The sequence below is a fragment of the Rhinatrema bivittatum genome, chromosome 13 (genome assembly GCF_901001135.1).
Source record: "Rhinatrema bivittatum chromosome 13, aRhiBiv1.1, whole genome shotgun sequence".
Classification (NCBI taxonomy): Eukaryota; Metazoa; Chordata; class Amphibia; order Gymnophiona; family Rhinatrematidae; genus Rhinatrema; species Rhinatrema bivittatum.
This window is the reverse complement of record NC_042627.1, coordinates 83,831,687-83,851,470: the sequence shown is the minus strand read 5'-3', so window position 1 is coordinate 83,851,470 and position 19,784 is coordinate 83,831,687. Positions and strand designations below refer to the sequence as shown.

The 19,784-nt window shown below is 44.7% G+C and overlaps 1 protein-coding gene across 4 annotated transcripts in view; it reads right to left on the bottom strand.

Annotated features, from left to right (window-relative positions):
* The window catches only part of ARNT2 (aryl hydrocarbon receptor nuclear translocator 2), a 251,764-nt gene that overhangs the window by 57,399 nt on the left and 174,581 nt on the right, over positions 1–19,784 (bottom strand). For all 4 annotated transcript variants that reach the window (XM_029574575.1, XM_029574576.1, XM_029574577.1 and 1 more), the window contains 2 exons: positions 17,280–17,406; positions 8,111–8,210 (listed from right to left, as the gene is read on the bottom strand). In XM_029574575.1, the coding sequence (XP_029430435.1) occupies positions 8,111–8,210; positions 17,280–17,406 (227 nt within the window). The remainder of the gene's footprint in view (positions 1–8,110; positions 8,211–17,279; positions 17,407–19,784) is intronic.

Genomic DNA, 19,784 nt, shown 5'->3' with positions numbered 1-19,784 from the left:
GGGCAAAGGCGTCCAAGGCTGGCTTCCCGTCGCTCTTGTACAGGGAGAATTAGCTCACTTTGCTGTTGCACGGGGAGGCAAAGAGATCCACATCTGGGGTTCCCACAGGCGGAAGATCCGCTTCATTACCGAGTGGTCCAGCGACCACTCCTGTGGTCGGAACGCCCAAATCAGGTGGTCCGCCACCACATTTTCCATCCCCGTCAGGTAAATTGCTTGCAAGAGTGTTATGATATCGAGGTATTTGGTGGATTCTTATGGGCAACAGTGATAGTGACTCCCATGGGGAGGAGCCCCAAAGGGAATTGTAGCACCAGGCTAGACTCAGATGCACAAACATAGAGAATATATCTTTATTATGCAGCTTGTATGGTTCACCAGAGGTGGCAGTAGAGAGTGGATTAGATAGCAACAGTCTGTGATCCTCAGTAGAGGAGTCCCGTTCCACAATGGTGGTGTAGGGCCCGATGCAGACAGACAACGAGGAGCGATAGATGAACAGACTGGGAGAAGTAGTACTCACTCTCTATAGCTGATAGGTAGTGTTCCAGCAGGTAGAAGAATTGGTAGCAGGCACCAGGATAGACACACACAGACCCTCGAGGAGCAAGTACCTGGCTACAGGATAGGCATCTGGAAATAAGCAAAGGGCCCCTGAGGAGCGGGTACCCATAAGAACATAAGAAAATGCCATACTGGGTCAGACCAAGGGTCCATCAAGCCCAGCATCCTGTTTCCAACAGTGGCCAATCCAGGCCATAAGAACCTGGCAAGTACCCAAAAACTAAGTCTATTCCATGTAACCATTGCTAATGGCAGTGGCTATTCTCTAAGTGAACTTAATAGCAGGTAATGGACTTCTCCTCCAAGAACTTATCCAATCCTTTTTTAAACACAGCTATACTAACTGCACGAACCACATTCTCTGGCAACAAATTCCAGAGTTTAATTGTGCGTTGAGTAAAAAAGAACTTTCTCCGATTAGTTTTAAATGTGCCCCATGCTAACTTCATGGAGTGTCCCCTAGTCTTTCTACTATCCGAAAGAGTAAATAACCGATTCACATCTACCCGTTCTAGACCTCTCATGATTTTAAACACCTCTATCATATCCCCCCTCAGTCGTCTCTTCTCCAGGCTGAAAAGTCCTAACCTCTTTAGTCTTTCCTCATAGGGGAGTTGTTCCATTCCCCTTATCATTTTGGTAGCCCTTCTCTGTACCTTCTCCATCGCAATTATATCTTTTTTGAGATGCGGCGACCAGAATTGTACACAGTATTCAAGGTGCGGTCTCACCATGGAGCGATACAGAGGCATTATGACATTTTCCGTTTTATTCATCATTCCTTTTCTAATAATTCCCAACATTCTGTTTGCTTTTTTGACTGCCGCAGCACACTGAACCGACGATTTCAATGTGTTATCCACTATGACACCTAGATCTCTTTCTTGGGTTGTAGCACCTAATATGGAACCCAACATCGTGTAATTATAGCATGGGTTATTTTTCCCTATATGCATCACCTTGCACTTAATCCACATTAAATTTCATCTGCCATTTGGATGCCCAATTTTCCAGTCTCACAAGGTCTTCCTGCAATTTATCACAATCTGCTTGTGATTTAACTACTCTGAACAATTTTGTGTCATCTGCAAATTTGATTATCTCCAGTCTCACAAGGTCTTCCTGCAATTTATCACAATCTGCTTGTGATTTAACTACTCTGAACAATTTTGTGTCATCTGCAAATTTGATTATCTCACTCGTCGTATTTCTTTCCAGATCATTTATAAATATATTGAACAGTAAGGGTCCCAATACAGTAGTAGAACCCCGGAAGGTGAAGATAGCTTCCAGCAGCAGCAGAAGCGGCAGAGCAGCTTCAGACCGGAACAAATCCAATCTGTTGCTAACTCGGCGAGAGTCAGCAAATGGGCAACCTTTTGAAGTTGGAAGCAGTGACGTCACTCGAGGGGGACGCCCCGAAGTTCGCGCCAACACTGCTACAAGACGTGAGGCGTGCGCGCGGGCGCCCTAGGAGGCCTCAGGTCAACATGGCGGGACGCCACGCCAAAGCCACTCCGGGGACGCTGGAGGGTGTGGCAAGGAGATGCTAAGGATGCCATTCTCCCGAGGCTGGTGGAGAAGACTGAAATAGAGGTGAGGCATTTCGGGCGAAGCTGTCTGAGACCGACGGATGCAACAAAGAGCAAGCCCTGGGATAGGGCCCAGGACCATATCTGCACCACCTCCTGACAAAGGAGGAAGGAGCCCATGCCTCCCTGTTTGTAAATGTTCCACGTCGCAATCTGATTGTCCGTTTGGATCAGGACAGCTTTCTGGGACAAATGATCCCGAAACTCCCAGAGTATAGCTGATCGCTCAGAGCTCCAGGAAGTTGATTTGGTAACGAGCTTCCTGTTCCGTTCATTGCCCCTGTGTACGAAGGCTGACCACATGTGCCCCTAACCCAGGGTGGATACATCTGTGGTGAGCACAATCTGGTACGGGGTGTGTGGGGGGGGGGTGCTTGAAATGGAAGTACCCACTCCAGATTGGAGAGATTCTCCCACTAGGACAGGGAAGCCTGAAGAGGCTGCATGATGCAGACACATACATTGAGGTCCTGGGTTGCCTGCAACCACGGGAGCGCAGGGTCCATTGAGCACTGCGCATACAAAAGCAGGTGAAATGGGTAACATTAACAGATGCAGACATGTGACCCAGAAGAAGAAGCAACAAGCGAGCGGAAACCTGACAAATGCGGCAGATCAAACCCGCCAGTGATGCCAGGGCAAGCACTCGGTCGTGAAGCAGAAATGCCTTGGCCTGAACCGTGTCCAGTCTGGCCCTAGTAATGCCCAGATGTGGGGATGGGCTGAGATAGGACTTGGGGTTGTTGATGACAAACCCCAGAAACTGCAGCACATGGGCAGTTATGGTCAGGGAGCGGAGCGCCCCCTGCTGGGTGTTGCTTCTAATTAACCAATCATCCAGATAGGGGAACACGTGTACTCCCTGCTGGTGCAAGTGTGCCCCCACCACTGCCAGGCATTTGGTGAAGACCCAAGGGGCCGGGCCGAGCCAAGGCCGAAGGGCAACACACCGTATTGGAAATGCTCCTTACCCACTAGAAAGTGGAGATACTTCCTGTGGCTGGGAAAGATCTCGATGTGGGCATAGGCATGCTTTAGGTCAAGGGAGCACAGCCAGTCTCCTTTTTGCAGGAGAGGGATCAGGGTACCCAAAGAGACCATCTTGAACTTTTCTCTTTGCAGAAACCTTTTCAAGGCCCTCAGATGGAGAATAGGGTGCAGGCCCCCTGTTTTCTTTGGTATCAGGACGTACTGAGAATAGAACCCCCGGCCCTGCTGGCGGAGGGGTACGGTTTCTATCACTCCTGCCATTAGCAGGGCGGAGAGCTCTATCGTAAGTACTTCCTGATGAGAGGTCAGACCCCCATGATGGACACTGGGGAGAGTCCTCAGAGACGTCCCAGAAGTTCAGCCGGTATCCTCAGTGAACTATGGTGAGAACCCACTAGTCCGATGTAATGCTGGGCCAGAGGTCCACAAACAGATGTAGCTGGTCCCCGACCGGGGGGCAGGGACCCAAGGGTACGGCAATCTGGTTTATGCTCCCTTGCCCATAGCCAAAACCCCATAGCGGGGCTTTACTGAGGGCGCTGGCTGAGGCCTGAGGGCTCGCTGTTGACAAGGGGGACCCTGAGAGCTGGTACGTGATGTACGTGCTTGAGAGACAGGGGGGTAGTACTTTCTCTGGCGATAAAAGGACTTTCTGGAACCCTGCCTTGAGGATTTCCTGATCGAGGATGTTGGGTCTGAGGTACCCGCTAAGAGGTGTTGCAGGGTTTTGTGGTGGTCTTTTAACTGGGCCACCGCGTCCCTAACTTTATCTCTGAAGAGATTCTCTCCTGTGCAGGGCAAGTCCGCCAGCTTCTCCTGGACTCTGATTGAAGGTCTGAGGCACAAAGCCAGGCCATTCTGCGGGCACCAATGCCCATTGCAGCCACCCTCACTGCTGTTTTAAACACTTCGTAGGTGGACCGCACCTCGTTTTGCCCGACTCCAGGCCTTGCTGCACTGTTGCCATTAAAGCATCCTGCTGCTGCTGGAGCAGGCGCTCAGACAACTCCTGGACCTGTTTCCACAGATTCTGGTGGTATTGGGTCAGTTACAGTTGGTAGGACATGATATGGGCGATGAGCATTGTGCCCTGAAAAACCTTCCTACCGAGGGCATCCAAGGCCCTATGTGTTCTTGACCTGGCAGGGCAGAGGCATGGGTGCGAGAACGCTTGGCTTTCTTGAGGGCAGACTTTACCACCCTAGTCTGGTATGGCAGGTGGCACCTCTCAAAGCCCAGGGCTGCTTGTACCAGGTAAATGGCGCCCACCTTCCGACTGACTGGAAGAACGGACACAGGGTGCTCTCAGATCCTGAGGAGGAGTTCCTAGAAGATCTCATGGATTGGGACAGCCACTATCTTCTCCTTTGGGGTATCAACAAACTTGAGGACATCCAGCATTTTGTGCCAAGCGCCCAGACGAAGCCTGCAAAGGAAAGATCCTCCAGGGGAGATTGATGCCTTTCCTCCGACGCAGATGGCTCAGAAAGAAGGTTGTCTGAGTGCTCCGAGGAAGATGTAGATGTGTCATCTTCCCAGGGATCATATGGGGGCTTGTTGCGACCGTCGCTGCCCGACGTCTCCACTCCGCCCACCTTACCGCATTGGCGACTCCCTCCGGGGTTGATGGAAGGCTGGCTGCCGCAGTGTTCTTCAGCCATCCTCGTCCGGTGTCCCTGGACGGGCCCAACGCTGCAATCCGCCATGTTGACCTGATGCCTAGGGGCGTGCGCACGGCGCGGCCCTGCCTCAAGTACCAGAAGTGGCGTGAACCTCAGGGGCGTCCCGCTGAGAAGACGTCATCTGCTTCAGATATTTAAAGGTCTCTGAATTGCTGTCAACTCGAGTTAGCAAGGATTTGGATAAGGATAACAGATATGGATAAGGATTCGTTCTATCTATGCTACTCTGCCTCCTCGGACTAACCAGGGGTACCTCCTCGGGGGCCTCGTTCTCTCTTACTTTGTAGATTGCAGTCTGGAACCGGTACTCGCTCCTCAAGGGCCCTCATTCCCGGACTTCTTCGGAATTCATTTCTGCCTGGAAGTCATCGCTGCCTACTACGTCTGTGAGTTACCATCGCTCTCTCAGAGCTTTCCCTGGAACCAGGTAAGAAAATGCCATACTGGGTCAGACCAAGGGTCCATCAAGTACTCGCTCCTCGAGGGCCTACTTCATTCCAGCTCCTGGGCTTCTATAAGACATTGTGTGAGTGTTACCATCAGGTTCTGTCCATGAACTCTGCATACCCTCCTATTCACTATATTTCAGTTTCTCTACAGCTCAGCCTCCAGGGATCGCTGTTCCAGTATCTGAGGGATCACAGCCCAGCCGGGCATTCCAGCTCACTACTGCCATCTCTGGTGGTTCAGTATACTGTCTAATAAAAGAACTAGTGTGTGTCTGCCTCCTAACTCTGAGCCTGACCAGTGGTCCCTCTCGGGATCTCCCCCCCCCCCCCCGGGGGCGTGGTCATCTGCCACCAGCCCAAGGATTCACCCACAACTCTCCTAAATAATAACAGGGCTCCTCCTCGCTAAAGTTCCTCGGGGGTCAGCGTGCAGGGTCCAAGCCCAAGTCTCTCGGTTTTGGCATCGAGGGCACCATGGGCATCGACTGTCCCGAAGGCATCGATGGCACCAAGGGCATCGACGGCCCTGAGATCCCCGATGCAGTGCCAGGCACCTGAAGAGGCTCGGTGCCTGGCACTGCAATTGGTGGGGAATGCCTTGGACTCCCAAGGTCTGATAGACAACAATGCCTCTCTTCTCCACAGGGTCACTTCGGTGATGGCACAGTGGCCGCCGATGCCACACCAGTTCTGGAGCCGTGCGCGATGATGACCGGTGATGTTGCTTGCGGGATTTCCCTCAGTGCTCGGCCCAGTCTTTCCCCGGAGCTGAAGAAGATGAAGATCCCAATGTCCTTGAGTGCCACAACATCGGAGATGGCCTATTCAAGAGAGGGGCTTGCCGGAGGGGTAGAGAGGGACGGCACATGTAATGGCTCCCCTCAGCCTCTAGGTGTCAATGCCACCGATGCCGGAGTAGATGGATCAGACTTTCTGGCAAAAAGCTTTTCCATCTTATCCAGCTGGGCACGACACTCTTTGGGGGTCATCTGGGGGTATCCTCTGCCTGGGGACGCCCTCGGACATCATGCGACGCCGCCAGGCAGAGGATACAGACCTCATGCAGATTAGTAATTGACATGGTCCATGGGCACTGGGGGCATCGGCGAAAACCAGATAACGCCATGAAAAATAGTCAGTGAGCAATTGATGGCCATTGGCTACCTAGGCACGACTCATTGGGAATCGACCGCACAAAGGGAAAAATTTCAAACTCCTACCACATGCCAGACAGCACAGACCAAAGAAGTGGGACCTGGAGCCGAGAATGTCGAAAAACGACCAGTGAAGAAATGGATTGAAAATAAACTCAGAGTAGAGCTCCACAACCACAGGGCAATTACTTCACGGAAAAAAAGAGACTGAAGAGGGACCCCGTCTGGATGCACAGAGAGTGGCATGCTGGGCATGCTCAGGGTGCCAGTTAAAGTTCTAGAAACTTTGAGAAACGTTTTCCATGCAGGGCTCCATCTGATGATGTCACCCATCTGTGAGGCCTACATCCTGCTGTCCCAGGAGAAAGAATATAGCCAGTTAAGTCTAAAGTAGTACAGTCACACAAGGCCGGATGATTATAGATCTGCTCCAGGACATGACTAGAGTTAGCTGAAAAATGTATTTGGTTAACTCTTAATATCAGAGTTAGCTGGATAAGTAAGGACCTCCATTTTCAGTTCTTATTTTATTTGTGCTGGAAATTTAGCAATGTTTTTTATAACAAACCAAAAACAACAATTTTTTTTCCATAGATTTTCTCCCATTTTGGCTTATTATAATAACCATTTATAAATTGACAGGAAAAATAGAATAAAAACTGAAAACAAAGGTCCCTATGGATAAATTACCTGGATAAAGTGTCCCCACCTCAGAATGTTGCTGAAAGGCTTTTAGCCGGATAAGTACTAGGGATATCTAAAACTCACTTGTGCGTTATCCAGCTAAATGGCTTTGAATATTGGCCTTTGTGGGGTACATTTTAGTCACTGTTAGCTGGATAAACTTGGTCTATTCAATCATGTAGCCACTCTACTGAATAGAGCCGGCTCGATAACTTTATCCAGCTCTTTTGTGTGACCAGACTTAGCTTGAAAAGCCTGAGGGGCTTAAATATAAGAGAGACACTGACAAAGTATACGGAAGTGAAATTCTACAGACGCTTGCACGTTTACAAGTTATCGAAGATAGCCAGATAAGTTATCCAGTTAATGTAACTCTTCCCCAAAACATCCCCAGAATGCACCTAAGTTATACGGCTAAAATGTAAGTGGATATGTGCCCAAATATTCATTTAGCCATATCACTAGTGAGATATCCTGCTAAAGTGTGTCCACTAAGGGAGGAGAATTGTATTTGTGTGGGAGCAGACTGCAGATGTTTGCATTTGTATGTGCACAGTACAGTGCAGGGGGATACCTCAGGGGGGTCAGCACTGTCCTCAGCCCTGGGAGTGGGCTAGATGATTTATGCTGACGACATTCACTTTTGTCTTCCTTGCAATGCTTGTGCTTCAATGCCACTAGTTGCTTTAACTATACAAGTACATTTTATGTTATTATCAGACAATGGTGTTATGATTTGGAAAGGGGATTCCAGCTGAAACTTGATCTCACCAAGGATCTCTTTATGCTTGTATGTTTGTTAATCACACTGAACATTTGTTTTGGATTTTGTGGAGTATAAATAAAGTACAGAACGTGTGCATGAGGGAGCATGTTGATGCCTGAGGGAGGAGGATTGTATTTGTGTGTACAGGAAGCAGACTACAGGAATACACGAGGTACATGAGGCAGGACTCTCCTGTGAAATAGTTATAGCACCATTTTCATGCACATACCTGAAAGTCTTTCCACTGTGTCCCGGCTGGAAGGGGCTGCCCTGAGAGTATAACTGCTGGTTTCCAGTGTTCGATGCTGAGGCCATCAATTTTTTTTCCGCTATGGATATGAACAACAGTCCAATGAACAATGTGTATCTGCATTCTGCATTTCCATTGCTAAAACAACTAAGCAGGAGAGACATGCTGTCATCAATATCCTGCTGCATTTAGGAGCAATTTTAGAAGCCCTTTATGTGGGAAACAATGCTGAACTGGTGCAAAGTACACAGGTGTGTACTTTGCACCAGGCGATTGAAAATGCCTCCTTAACATAAGCACACTAAATGGAACATGTCCATGTATGCAAATAAGGCTTTAGTGCACAGTAAGTAGCACAGGATGTTCTCCCCACATGCAATTTAGCAAGTGCTTGCTAATAAAACAACATTTAAGCCTGCTTCAGACCAGGACTCAACTAATGGCAGAGGGCCAAAATATTATATTATGTACAGAAGATATTGTAAAACTGTATTCATAGGCCCACACACTTCTCTTTCCCAAAACAAAAAGCTGCCAGCACAAACAAATATTCTGAAAGAAAACGCTTCAAGCATTCCTCCTTATCTCACACTATGCACGTGCACACATGCTGCAGTTTTAAATCGTGAGCACACTTGTACATGTATGATTTAAACAATGTGCTCCTAATTTTAAGCCATTATTGGAACAAACGTATTTCACATATTTTCCTTAGGACTTTGTTGGCTTTTGTTGGATTAAGTGTAGGACATTTCTAGTTTTACCAGTTTGTACAATCCAGATCCCTCTGGTTCTTCAGCCTGCACTCCCGCAAGTTGACCCAGATCCCTCACCCCATCGTTTTAGGCCTAAACAAATATTATGCAGAGTTACACTTCATCAAGATCAATGCAACCACCGTATTTAAAGTAGGGCTTTATGTGCACAAATTTTGGCCCTGCCAGGCACACTCATATACAGGCAGAATTTGTGGCTTTTAAAATACAGGTTGCTAATGTGAGCATTGCTTTTAAAATTCACCTCACAGTCTTTTGTTGACAGGAAGTCCAGCTTTACCTCAGCATTTCTACAGTTTCTTAATTAAGCCTTATATCAGGGTTGCTGTAGTCACAGCTCACCTCCAGAACACTCTGACATCTATATTCAAAAGCTGATTGAGCAGGTAAATTATCTGGATAAGTGTTCCGCTGAATATTTGTATAAAGTTATCCTGACTGACCTGTCTGACAGCCACACCTCCAGCCCCACCCCTTTCTCTGCCATGTGGATGAGGATACATCACATGACTCCAATGGGGATTTGGGTTCTCCCCTCTAAAAAAGGGGGGAAATTCCCCTGGATTTAGAACCACATTTTGACCTTGAATGGAGTGCTCTAGAGGCAAATTTTAAACAGGGGGGGCATGCTTAGTTTAGTTTAGTTGTTATTTATATACCGTTACATCAGACGTGCCTTCACAACGGTTTACATAAATCAAACATATAATAAATACAATACATTATAAAATAGTAACGGCTAACTTTGTTAAAAGTATGAAATAAGTTAGCAGTTAAGAACAGTAAAAGCAAACTAAAACTAAATAAATCTAAAAGTATTTTTATTTATTTATTTATTTATAGATTCTTTTATACCGCGGTACGTATAGACATACATCACCTCAGTTTACAGTGAAACAATAAATTAGCAACAGGCTTTACATGTAACAGTTTAAAAAAAAACAGTAAAACATTTAACAGCAACAGGCTTTACAGAAACAAGGGTTTTAAAGATAATATGCATACATCATTAAATATCAAACAATAAAATATAAATAACCATGTATTCGCAGGAGCAAATTAACTGTCAGCAGCGAGACCAATGTCACATTGAATACAATAGCCTAAATTGAGTAACAGTGGGGGGTATGGAATAGCAGAATGTAAATACAAAATGGGAGGAAAAGAACTTGGAGTCAGTGAGGAATAATAAGGGATAGCTGAATTTTTAGGTTAGATGAGATTCATAGAGTGAATGCTTGTTCAAACAACCATGTTTTAAGGTTTTGTTTGAAGGTTTTGTGACAGGATTCAAGACGCAGGTCCAACGGCATGTTGTTCCAGATTTTGATACCCGCTATGGAGAATGATCGGTCTATGGTGGAAACGTGTTTGAAGTGTTTTAGTGGATGGACAGCTAATTTCGCTAGGTGAATATTTCTAATTGGTCTGTTGGAGGTGCGAAAAATGAGCTGATCAGAGAACCATTGCATCTCTTGGTTGTGAATTGATTTGTGGATGAGTGAGAGAACTTTAAAAGTAATTCTGAAGGATACGGGTAGCCAATGTAGGAACATGAGTGCTGGAGTAATATGTTCATGCCGTCGAGTATTAGTAATTAAACGAGCAGCGGCATTCTGCAACATCTGAAGAGGTTGAATTGTGCTTTTAGGGAGACCCAGTAGTAGTGCATTACAATAGTCAATCTTTGGTAGAATTGTGGCTTGTAACACAGTCCGGAAGTCCTGAGGATGTAATAACGGTTTAATTCTTTTCAATGTATGTAACTTGAAGAAGCCACTCAAAAACTATCAAAACTACTAACAACAGACAAACAATAAAAATGGAACGCTCTTATCAATTCATAATGCTCGATTGACTGTGGTTCGCATCTCGCTACTAGTTTCATTACTTGGTGTTCGAAGCTGACACTTCATATTCGGTAAAAGTGCATTTAAATAACCAAGTCTTAAGGTCAGTTTTGAATTGTTTTTTGTCTGTACATAACCTCAAAGACGTTGGTAGGGAGTTCCATAGCTTTGATCCTGCAACAGATAACACACGCTCCCTCACCTGGGTAAGCCTTGCCAATTTAATGTTAGGTATTGATAGAAGACCCTTATTAGCTGATCTCAATTCTCTTTGAGGTACGTGAAGGCGCAGAGATGTATTTAACCATTCGGTTCGCTCCCCGTGTACAACATTTTGAATTAGGCAAGCCACTTTGTATTGTACACGATATTGAATTGGAAGCCAATGTAACTTAATCAGAATGGGAGTGATATGGTCACATTTCCGTTTTCTGGTCAGAACACGAGCCGCCGCGTTCTGCAAAACCTGTAATGGTCTAATGCTTGAAGCAGGTAAACCAAGTAACAAAGAGTTACAATAATCAAGATTTGCAAAAATCAGAGTTTGTAAAACAGTTCTAATATCCCTAAAATCTAGAAACGGCTTTAACTTTCGTAAAGTTAATAATTTAAAATAGCCGTCTTTCAATTCGGTGGCAATATGATTTTTAAAAGAAAATTCTGTATCAATAATTACCCCTAAGTCACGAGTATAAAAGGAGGGACTTATTTTTATATTAGCATTTAACATCAAAGCAGGAATATTATTAAAATGACACTTGCATTTGAGAAGCACAATTTCGGTTTTGTCCATATTTAAAACTAAACGTAAATGTTGGAGTAACTGTTTTAAAGATAAAATATACATTTTAATAATTTCTAAGGTGGCCTCCACTGAATTTTCGATAGGTACTAAAAACTGAATGTCATCAGCATACAAATAAAATGTTAAACTTAGGCCATTTAAAAAATGGCAAATGGGTAAGACATAAATATTAAAAAGTGTGGCCGATAAAGTAGATCCTTGCGGAACACCAGTTTGAAAAGCAATTTTTTCAGAGGTGGCATTATTGATTTTCACACAAAAAGACCTATTGTTAAGAAAAGAGGCAAACCAGTGTAACACCGTATCTCCTATCCCAATTTCTGTGAGCCGTTTCAATAAAATACCATGATCCACAGTATCAAAGGCAGATGACAAATCTAAAAGCACTAAAAAATAGCTTTTACCGTTATCAAAACCTCTTAAAACTGTGTCCATGAGAGCAATTAAGAGTTTCTGTGTTAAAATTTTTTCTGAACCCGTACTGATTAGGAAATAAAATATTATTGGATTCCAAATAAGTCAAGTTGTTTTTGGGTTACTTTTTCAATTATTTTAGCTAAAAATGATAAATTAGAAAAAGGTCTATAATTTTTCAATTGGGTGTTATCAAGAGAAGGTTTTTTCAAAATAGGTTTGATTATAGTGTTCTTTAAGATATCAGGAACAATTCCTTCCGATAATGATGCATTAACAATGTCAGTAATAAATGGTGCTATAGTATTAGCAATTGCTTTGAGAAAGCATACTTGAATCGGATCAATCGGCTGTTTGGTCGGATTGAGTTTTTTTTATGAATGATTCAATTTCTAATGAGGAAACGGTCTCAAATGATTCCCACTTTATATCGGCTCTTTTTTACTCAATGCACAATTAAGCTCTGGAATTTGTTGCCAGAGGATGTGATTAGTGCAGTTAGTGTAGCTGGGTTTAAAAAAAGGTTTGGATAAGTTCTTGGAGGAGAAGTCCATTACCTGCTATTAATTAAGTTGACTTAGGGGCGGATTTTCAGAGCCCTGCTCGCCTAAATCCGCCCAAAACCGGGCGGATTTAGGCGAGCAGGGCCCTGCGCGCCGGTAAGCTTATTTTACATAGGCCTACTGGCGCGCGCAGAGCCCCGGGACTCGCGTAAGTCCCGGGGTTCTCCGAGGGGGGCGTGTCGGGGGCGGTCCCGGTCGTCGCGGCGTTTTCGGGGCGTGTCGGCAGCGTTTTGGGGGCGGGTACGGGGGCGTGGCTACGGCCCAGGGCGGTCCGGGGGCGTGGCCGCGCCCTCCGTACCCGCCCCCAGGTCGCGGCCCGGCGCGCAAGAGGCCCGCTGGTGCGCGGGGATAAATCCCCCAACAAAGGTAAGGTGGGGGCTTAGACAGGGCCGGGTGGGAGGGGAAGGGAGGGGAAGGTGAGGGGAGGGCAAAAGGAAGTTCCCTCCGAGGCCGCTCCGATTTCGGAGCGGCCTCGGAGGGAACGGGGGTAGGCTGCGCGGCTCGGCGCGCGCCGGCTATACAAAATAGATAGCCTTGCGCGCGCCGATCCAGGTTTTTAGCAGATACGCGCGGCTCCGCGCGTATCTACTAAAATCCAGCGTACTTTTGTTTGCGCCTGGAGCGCAAACAAAAGTAGGCCTATTCGCGGAGGATGAAAATCCGCCCCTTAGAGAATAGCCACTGCTATTACTAGCAACGGTAAAATGGAATAGACTTAGTTTTTGGGTACTTGCCAGGTTCTTATGGCCTGGATTGGCCACTGTTGGAAACAGGATGCTGGGCTTGATGGACCCTTGGCCTGACCCAGCATGGCATGTTCTTATGTTCTGTACTCCTTGGATCCGAAGGCAAAGAACAGTTATGATTCCTAAAGGTGGATGTGCTGGTGTCTTCTGTTACCAAGTGGACCACCATTCTGGTGGAAGGAGGGAGAGCTCTAAGGATACTCAGGATAGGAGAATTGAGGCTATCCTTAAGCAAGCTTTTGAGACCATGGCGATGAATTTGCAAATTGTTTTTTGTTGCTCCCTGGTGGCTCGGGATAGTCTGCGGCTCTCTCAGGAGGCTGAGGGAGAACAGTAATGGAACCGGGAGCCACCTTCTTAGCTGATACAGGCTGTGACCTTGTTTGCACAACCGCCAGAGCGATGGCTTCCGTGATAGTGGCTAAGAGACAGCGGTGGCTGCGAAATTTGCCCATGCACACAATTTCCAAGACCAATCTCACAAGGTTACTCTGTAACAGGGAAAGCCATAAAGGCATCCGAAGGAATGAGAAGAAACTCGAGAATAGCCATCCCTTATCACTTCCAGGACTCATGTGGTGAGATTGCCTGGGGGTCAATCATTTCTGGGAGTTGGTGACACAGAAGATATCTGACATTATTGAATGCCCTCTCCATATACCTCAGGCGCTTGGTCTGCTAGGTAGATGGATCTTCTCAGGAATATCAATGAAATTTTGAGCCTTGATTTTGCAGAAGGGAGGCCCGAACTGGTATAGTGAAATTGAAAAGTGACAAGGAGCAATGTGTGGAGAGAGACGAAGAAATGCAGAAATATTAAATAAATACTTCAGTTTGGTGTTCACTAAAGAAGACTCTAGAGAAGGACTGTTGCTGGTTGACAAGACTGTAGATGGAGTGGGGTGGACTGATTTTGCAGTTATTCTTGGCTTCTAGATTTACAATTGCTTCTACATGGAAAACTAATCCTAGCATACAGCGATGGAGAGCGCAGACTAGAGGCATTGAAGACATTGAGCGGCTGCACGATTTCTCATGAGAAGGAAAAATTCAAATACGAGATAATATGGGACTCTTTTAGAAATTATATAACATAACCAATGGTTCCTTAAGATTGTGCATAGACGGTTGGGGGTAAGATTGCACCTACGATCACATATAGCAAGATTAGTATCTATACTCTCTTGCATACTACCTGTACAAGCCTATTCTTCACCTGTTGTTAATTTAGCTGGGGGCAATATTTGTTTGTTCATGGTTAAATAAAAAGTAAAATAAAACAAACTATTGAAAATCAGCTAAGTTAGCCGGATAACTCTGGCCCACTCCCAGAATATTTCAAAACTTGCCATTTAGATAGATAATTTGCGAGTTATCTGTCTAAATAGCTTCAAATATTTACCTCTATGTTTTTATGTGTGTGTGTGGCTGTAAACCGGTTTTTGAGTTATTGCTAATTATGCAGTGTATAACTTTTTAAATAAATAAATAAGCATCAGAGATTGCGCCAGGAATTGGCCTCCCCTTCTTCCACATGTTGCACTGGCTTCCAGATCGGCCACAAGTCAGAGATGTACGCCATCTGGCCCCATGGCCTTGCCCACTTTGTTTGCCTATCTCTTCCCATACATTCTCTTCTATAAATGGAGTTTTGTCCACCCCCTCTTTCCCCCCCTAGTATGATCAGAAATTAGTAGAGAGAGAAAGTACAATTTAGACTCCATACTATGTACAAAGTCAGAAAGTAGCTTGCTTTGAAAGTGAGATAATGGTTTTGAGGTGTTTGGTGGATTCTTATGTGCTGCAACGATGGCCACTCCCACAGGGAGGAGCCCCGCGGGGAACTGCAGTACCGGGCTAGACTCAGATGCACAAACACAGAGATAAGTTTTATTATACAGCTTGTAGAGTTCACCAGAGGTGGCAGTAGTGAGTAGAGTCCTGCAGCAGCAGTCTGGGGTCCTCGGCTGAGGAGACCCGTCCCACAATGGTGGTGTAGGGAGCTCCGATGCAGGTTTCCAATGAGGAGCTGTAGGTGAGACAGACTGGTAGATGTTAAGTTACTCACATTCTTGTAGCTGTAATGGTAGAGTTCCCAGCAGGTAGAGTTATTGGTAGCAGGCACCAAGGCAGACAACTCAGGCCCTCGAGGAGCGAGCACCTGGATACTGGATAGGCACCTGGAAAGAAGCATAGGGCCCCCGAGGAGCGGGTACTCAAGTTAGTAGAACCCCGGAGGGTAGAGAGAGCTTCCAGCAGCAGCGAGAAGCGGCAGAGCAGCTTAGACCGGAACGAATCCAGTCCTTGCTAACTCAAAGTCAGTCAGCAAATGGGCAGCCTAAATACCCGGATGTTGTGACGTCACTCGAGGGGGACGCCCCTGAGGTTCGTGCCAATATTGGAATAAAGACATGGGTGATGCGCGCGCGCGCACCCTCGGAGGCCCTCAGGTGAATCACGGCGGAAAGCCTTGCCATAGCCGTTCCAGGGACGCCGGAGAGAGCGGCAAGCAGACGCGGCGGTCGCCATTTTCCCAAGGCTGGTGGAGAAAGCGAATATTGAGGTGAGGCATGTGGGATGAAGCCGTCTGAGTCCGACGGCAGTTATGTAGCACCCCCACTCTAGGCTTTTCCACCCTCTCCTCCTTTACTAGAAGTAGTCAGGAAGCACTCCTTTCTCTTAACTTAAAGCCTGTAAACTTCAAGGTCACAAGCAGAGATACTGAATACAAAATGGAGACATGACAATAAAAGTATAAGAAGACCACTTACTTAGAGCGAGCCAGGAGACAGAGAGTTCATTGCACCAAGCAGTTCTACCAGTGCCGAGAGCTAATATACCTGGCCACTGCCCAGATTCGGTTTTACAGACTTTATGGATAGCAGTACACTTTTAGCTTTTGGGGAACGCACATTCTTTTGAGAGTGGTGATTACTTCTTACCTGAGGCATGACATTAGTGATACATATGCTGATTTTTTGGTGGTTATTTTGGGATAAAGGATAAAGCTAGTGATCACACACATGTGAGAAAGAATGTCTGGAAAATACGGTGATTGGAAGCAGTGAACAAAGACAAGAAGTGAACCACTTTTAAGGGACAGGTAGTAGTCATCCTTCCACCCACTACATATGGTGATGCTTTCTGCTCCTAGACTCAGTATAGTTAGACATGGCAAAGGCTAAAGAGCCTTGGAGCAGGAAGATCCCGATGTAGAGCATGAACCCAATTGCAACTTCTCAGCTAAAAGTAAGACTGAAGGCCTGTTCTACTCATATACGTTCTTTTATTCTGTTTGACAACAAGAAAGCAACATATTTTAACACCATGAGTGCCAGCTGGCTGCATGATTACACTCTTGGAAATTAACAAGGATACTGGGACATGATGGGGGTACTGGGCCTGTGACTATTCCTAAACTATTCCCTTTGCTTTTCACTCTTCTGACTTCCTGATTCAGTACTTTACCTTTTGCTAACATTTTATCCCCAGGAGAATTATTGGTGCATCTCAGTGTCCAAAGTCCTCCTCTGCATTCTTTCTTTAATCAAGAATTAACTAAGTGAAAATAAATCCCAGCTTCTTGTACTACCCAGCTGAGAAGACAAAGTCAGAAACTCCTTTAAATACTGATCATACAACAAAAGACAGCTTTGTGAATACCTAGAGATCCAGTGAGGAGATCCCAAGACTTGTTCCACAGAGTGATTTTAAATAAGTTGCATTTCTTATCTTCTCAAACCAGAAAAAAAGCTCATTTTCAAAGAGAAACTCCTCACAGAGTTTCCTTTGAGCAAGTAACCAGTGCATACAGCACAGGTATACTTGCAATCATGTAATTTGTACCTGCCTGGAAGCAGGAGCAAAGTCCGCACACGAAAGTACTACCCAATCTAACTCCACAATTTTCCAAATGAAACACTGAATACTGCCTCTAAATCAGATACCATACTAAAGGTTAACAAGAAAGACAATATGGTGATGCTTTACTTACAAGCAGTTATTCCTGCAAACATTTCAGCAAACCTTGCATCTCTTTCCTGAGAGAAGATGGGATCAGCTTTATCAACCACTGATTTTCCGCTCTCATGCACACTGGCTGAGAGATTTGAAACTGGCACCTACAAAAATAGAAGATGCTCCATTTAACACGAGTGAATGCTGCAGAATTGCTTACTATACTTCAGTCTGCTAAGGCTAAAATATTTATTTAAATGAGGCTTCTCAGTGAAGGTTACAGGATTGCTTTCTACATGTATTTCATATTTGATATTTAGTTATTTATATACCATCATTCTGGCTTAACAATCATAGTGGTTTACAATAAAACACTGTTTAAAACATAAAATGAATCACATTTTATAACAATATTAATACAATAAGGTATATCATGAGTTATCTATACAAACCAGCATTTCATTTTTATCTCAATCAGCATATGTAAGCTGATGTGTTAGGTTAAATCGAATATCAGTATACAAAAACAAACCAATAAATAAATAAATGCTATTCTGAATAAGCATTTCTTTAGATCTTTTTTAAACTGCTTGCTGTCTTTCCGAGTGAGTAAGTTAGCCGGCATTGTGTTCCATAGTTTTGGGCCAACGAGTGAGAATGCTTTGCTTAAATATGCAGAGTGCAATGTTCTAACTTGAAGTAAGCCTTTACTGGCAGATCTCAGGTTTCTGGATGGGACATACAGATGTAATGAGGCATTTAACCATTTGATATTATTGTTGTTAATCATATGGTGAAGAATTGTAAGTACTTTGTATTATGTGCTAAATTTAATTGGTAACCAGTGTAGTGATTTCAGTACTGGTGCTATATGGTTATAATTCCTATTACCTGATAATATTCTGGCTGCTGTGTTTTGTAGTACTTGTAGTGAATGAGTTGTGTTGGCTGGTAAACCAAGAATAATGCATTATAGTAATCAAATTCATTAAAAATTAAGGTCTGTAATACCATTCTAAAGTCCTCATATGAGAAGAGGGGTTTTAAACGTTTTAAAATATTCAATTTAAAATAACCATTTTTTATTTTTTGACTAATATGTTTTTTCATTAACAAATTACTATCAATTAAAACACCAAGATCACAATCATGATCAGTTAATTCTATTTTTGTCTGATCGTTCATTATAGTTATTGGGGATGTGAATGGAATTTTTCAATTTAATAATATCATTTCTGTCTTTTGTGTATTTATAAATAACTCATGTGCTGCAATAGTTGTTTAACTGATGAGAAATATATATCAAACAGTTTTAACGAATGATCAATTGAAATGTCTATTGGAATGAGAAATTGTACATTGTCTGCACATATGTGATAACTGTTACCCATCCCTGATAGCAATCGGCATAACGGCAGGATTTATATGTTAAAAAGAGTAGCAGATGATGCTGTCTCCATATTGGTTGTCTCAGATAAGCATCCGTCTAATTTTACTTGATATGATCAATCTTATAAGAAAGATTTAAACTATTTCAATACTTTTTTCCCCAAACGCCAATCTTAATCATGTTGTTATGATCAATCTATCAAATGCCGCTGAAAGGTCAGGTCAAACTAACAGGTATGAATCCTCAAAACACTGTCATTCAGTGAATAGAGTTTCCGTGCTATAATACTTTCTGAAACCAAATTGTGTAGGGAATAATATGTTGTTTCTTTCAAGGTGATCTGACAATTGGAATAGAACTATTTTTTCTAGAATTTTAGCTATTGCTGGTAAAGTAATATTAGTCTGTAGTTACTTAGGACTTCTCTATCTGCTTTATTACCTTTTAGTATTGGTCTGCTTGCTGCACATTTCAACAAACATGCTATATGTCCTTCTTATAGTGATAAATTGACAGTTTTAGTAACAGATGGGAGTATTATATCTGGAATCAATTTTAATGACTTGGGGTAGATTTTTAAACTTACGTGCGAGCGTCCATGTGTGCCAGCTTCCCGGCGTGCACACATGGACGCGGCTATTTTATAACACATTCGCGTGTGATATAAAATACGAGGGGTACGCACGCACGTGCACACAGCCCGGAACTCACGTGCGTGGGGGGGGGGGGGGGGGAGGTAAATTTTTAATTTACGCATGGCAACGCGATGGTCCCTTTTCCCAGTTCCTCCCAGTCTGCTCCAATTAAGGAGCAGACTGGGAGGGAACTTCCCTACTCCCCTACCTAACCTTCCTTACCCTTCCCCTCTCCTCCCCACCCTCTAAAACCTTTGACCTTCCTTTTTTGGTTTTGATTTTGTTGCTTACTGCTCCTTTGGAGCGCCGGTGATCCCTTCCCCAGTACAGCAGCAAATGGCCGCTGTACTGGCCACCTCCAGCCCCGCCCTTCGGACGTCCCTTTCATTCGACCCAGCACTTCTATATGTAACAGGAGTTACATACGTGGCCAGGTCCCTTCGAAGATGTGTGCGGTGAGCGCAAGGCCCGACTATGTGCATAACCCCTGCTTTGCACGTGCGCATCGTTTTAAAAA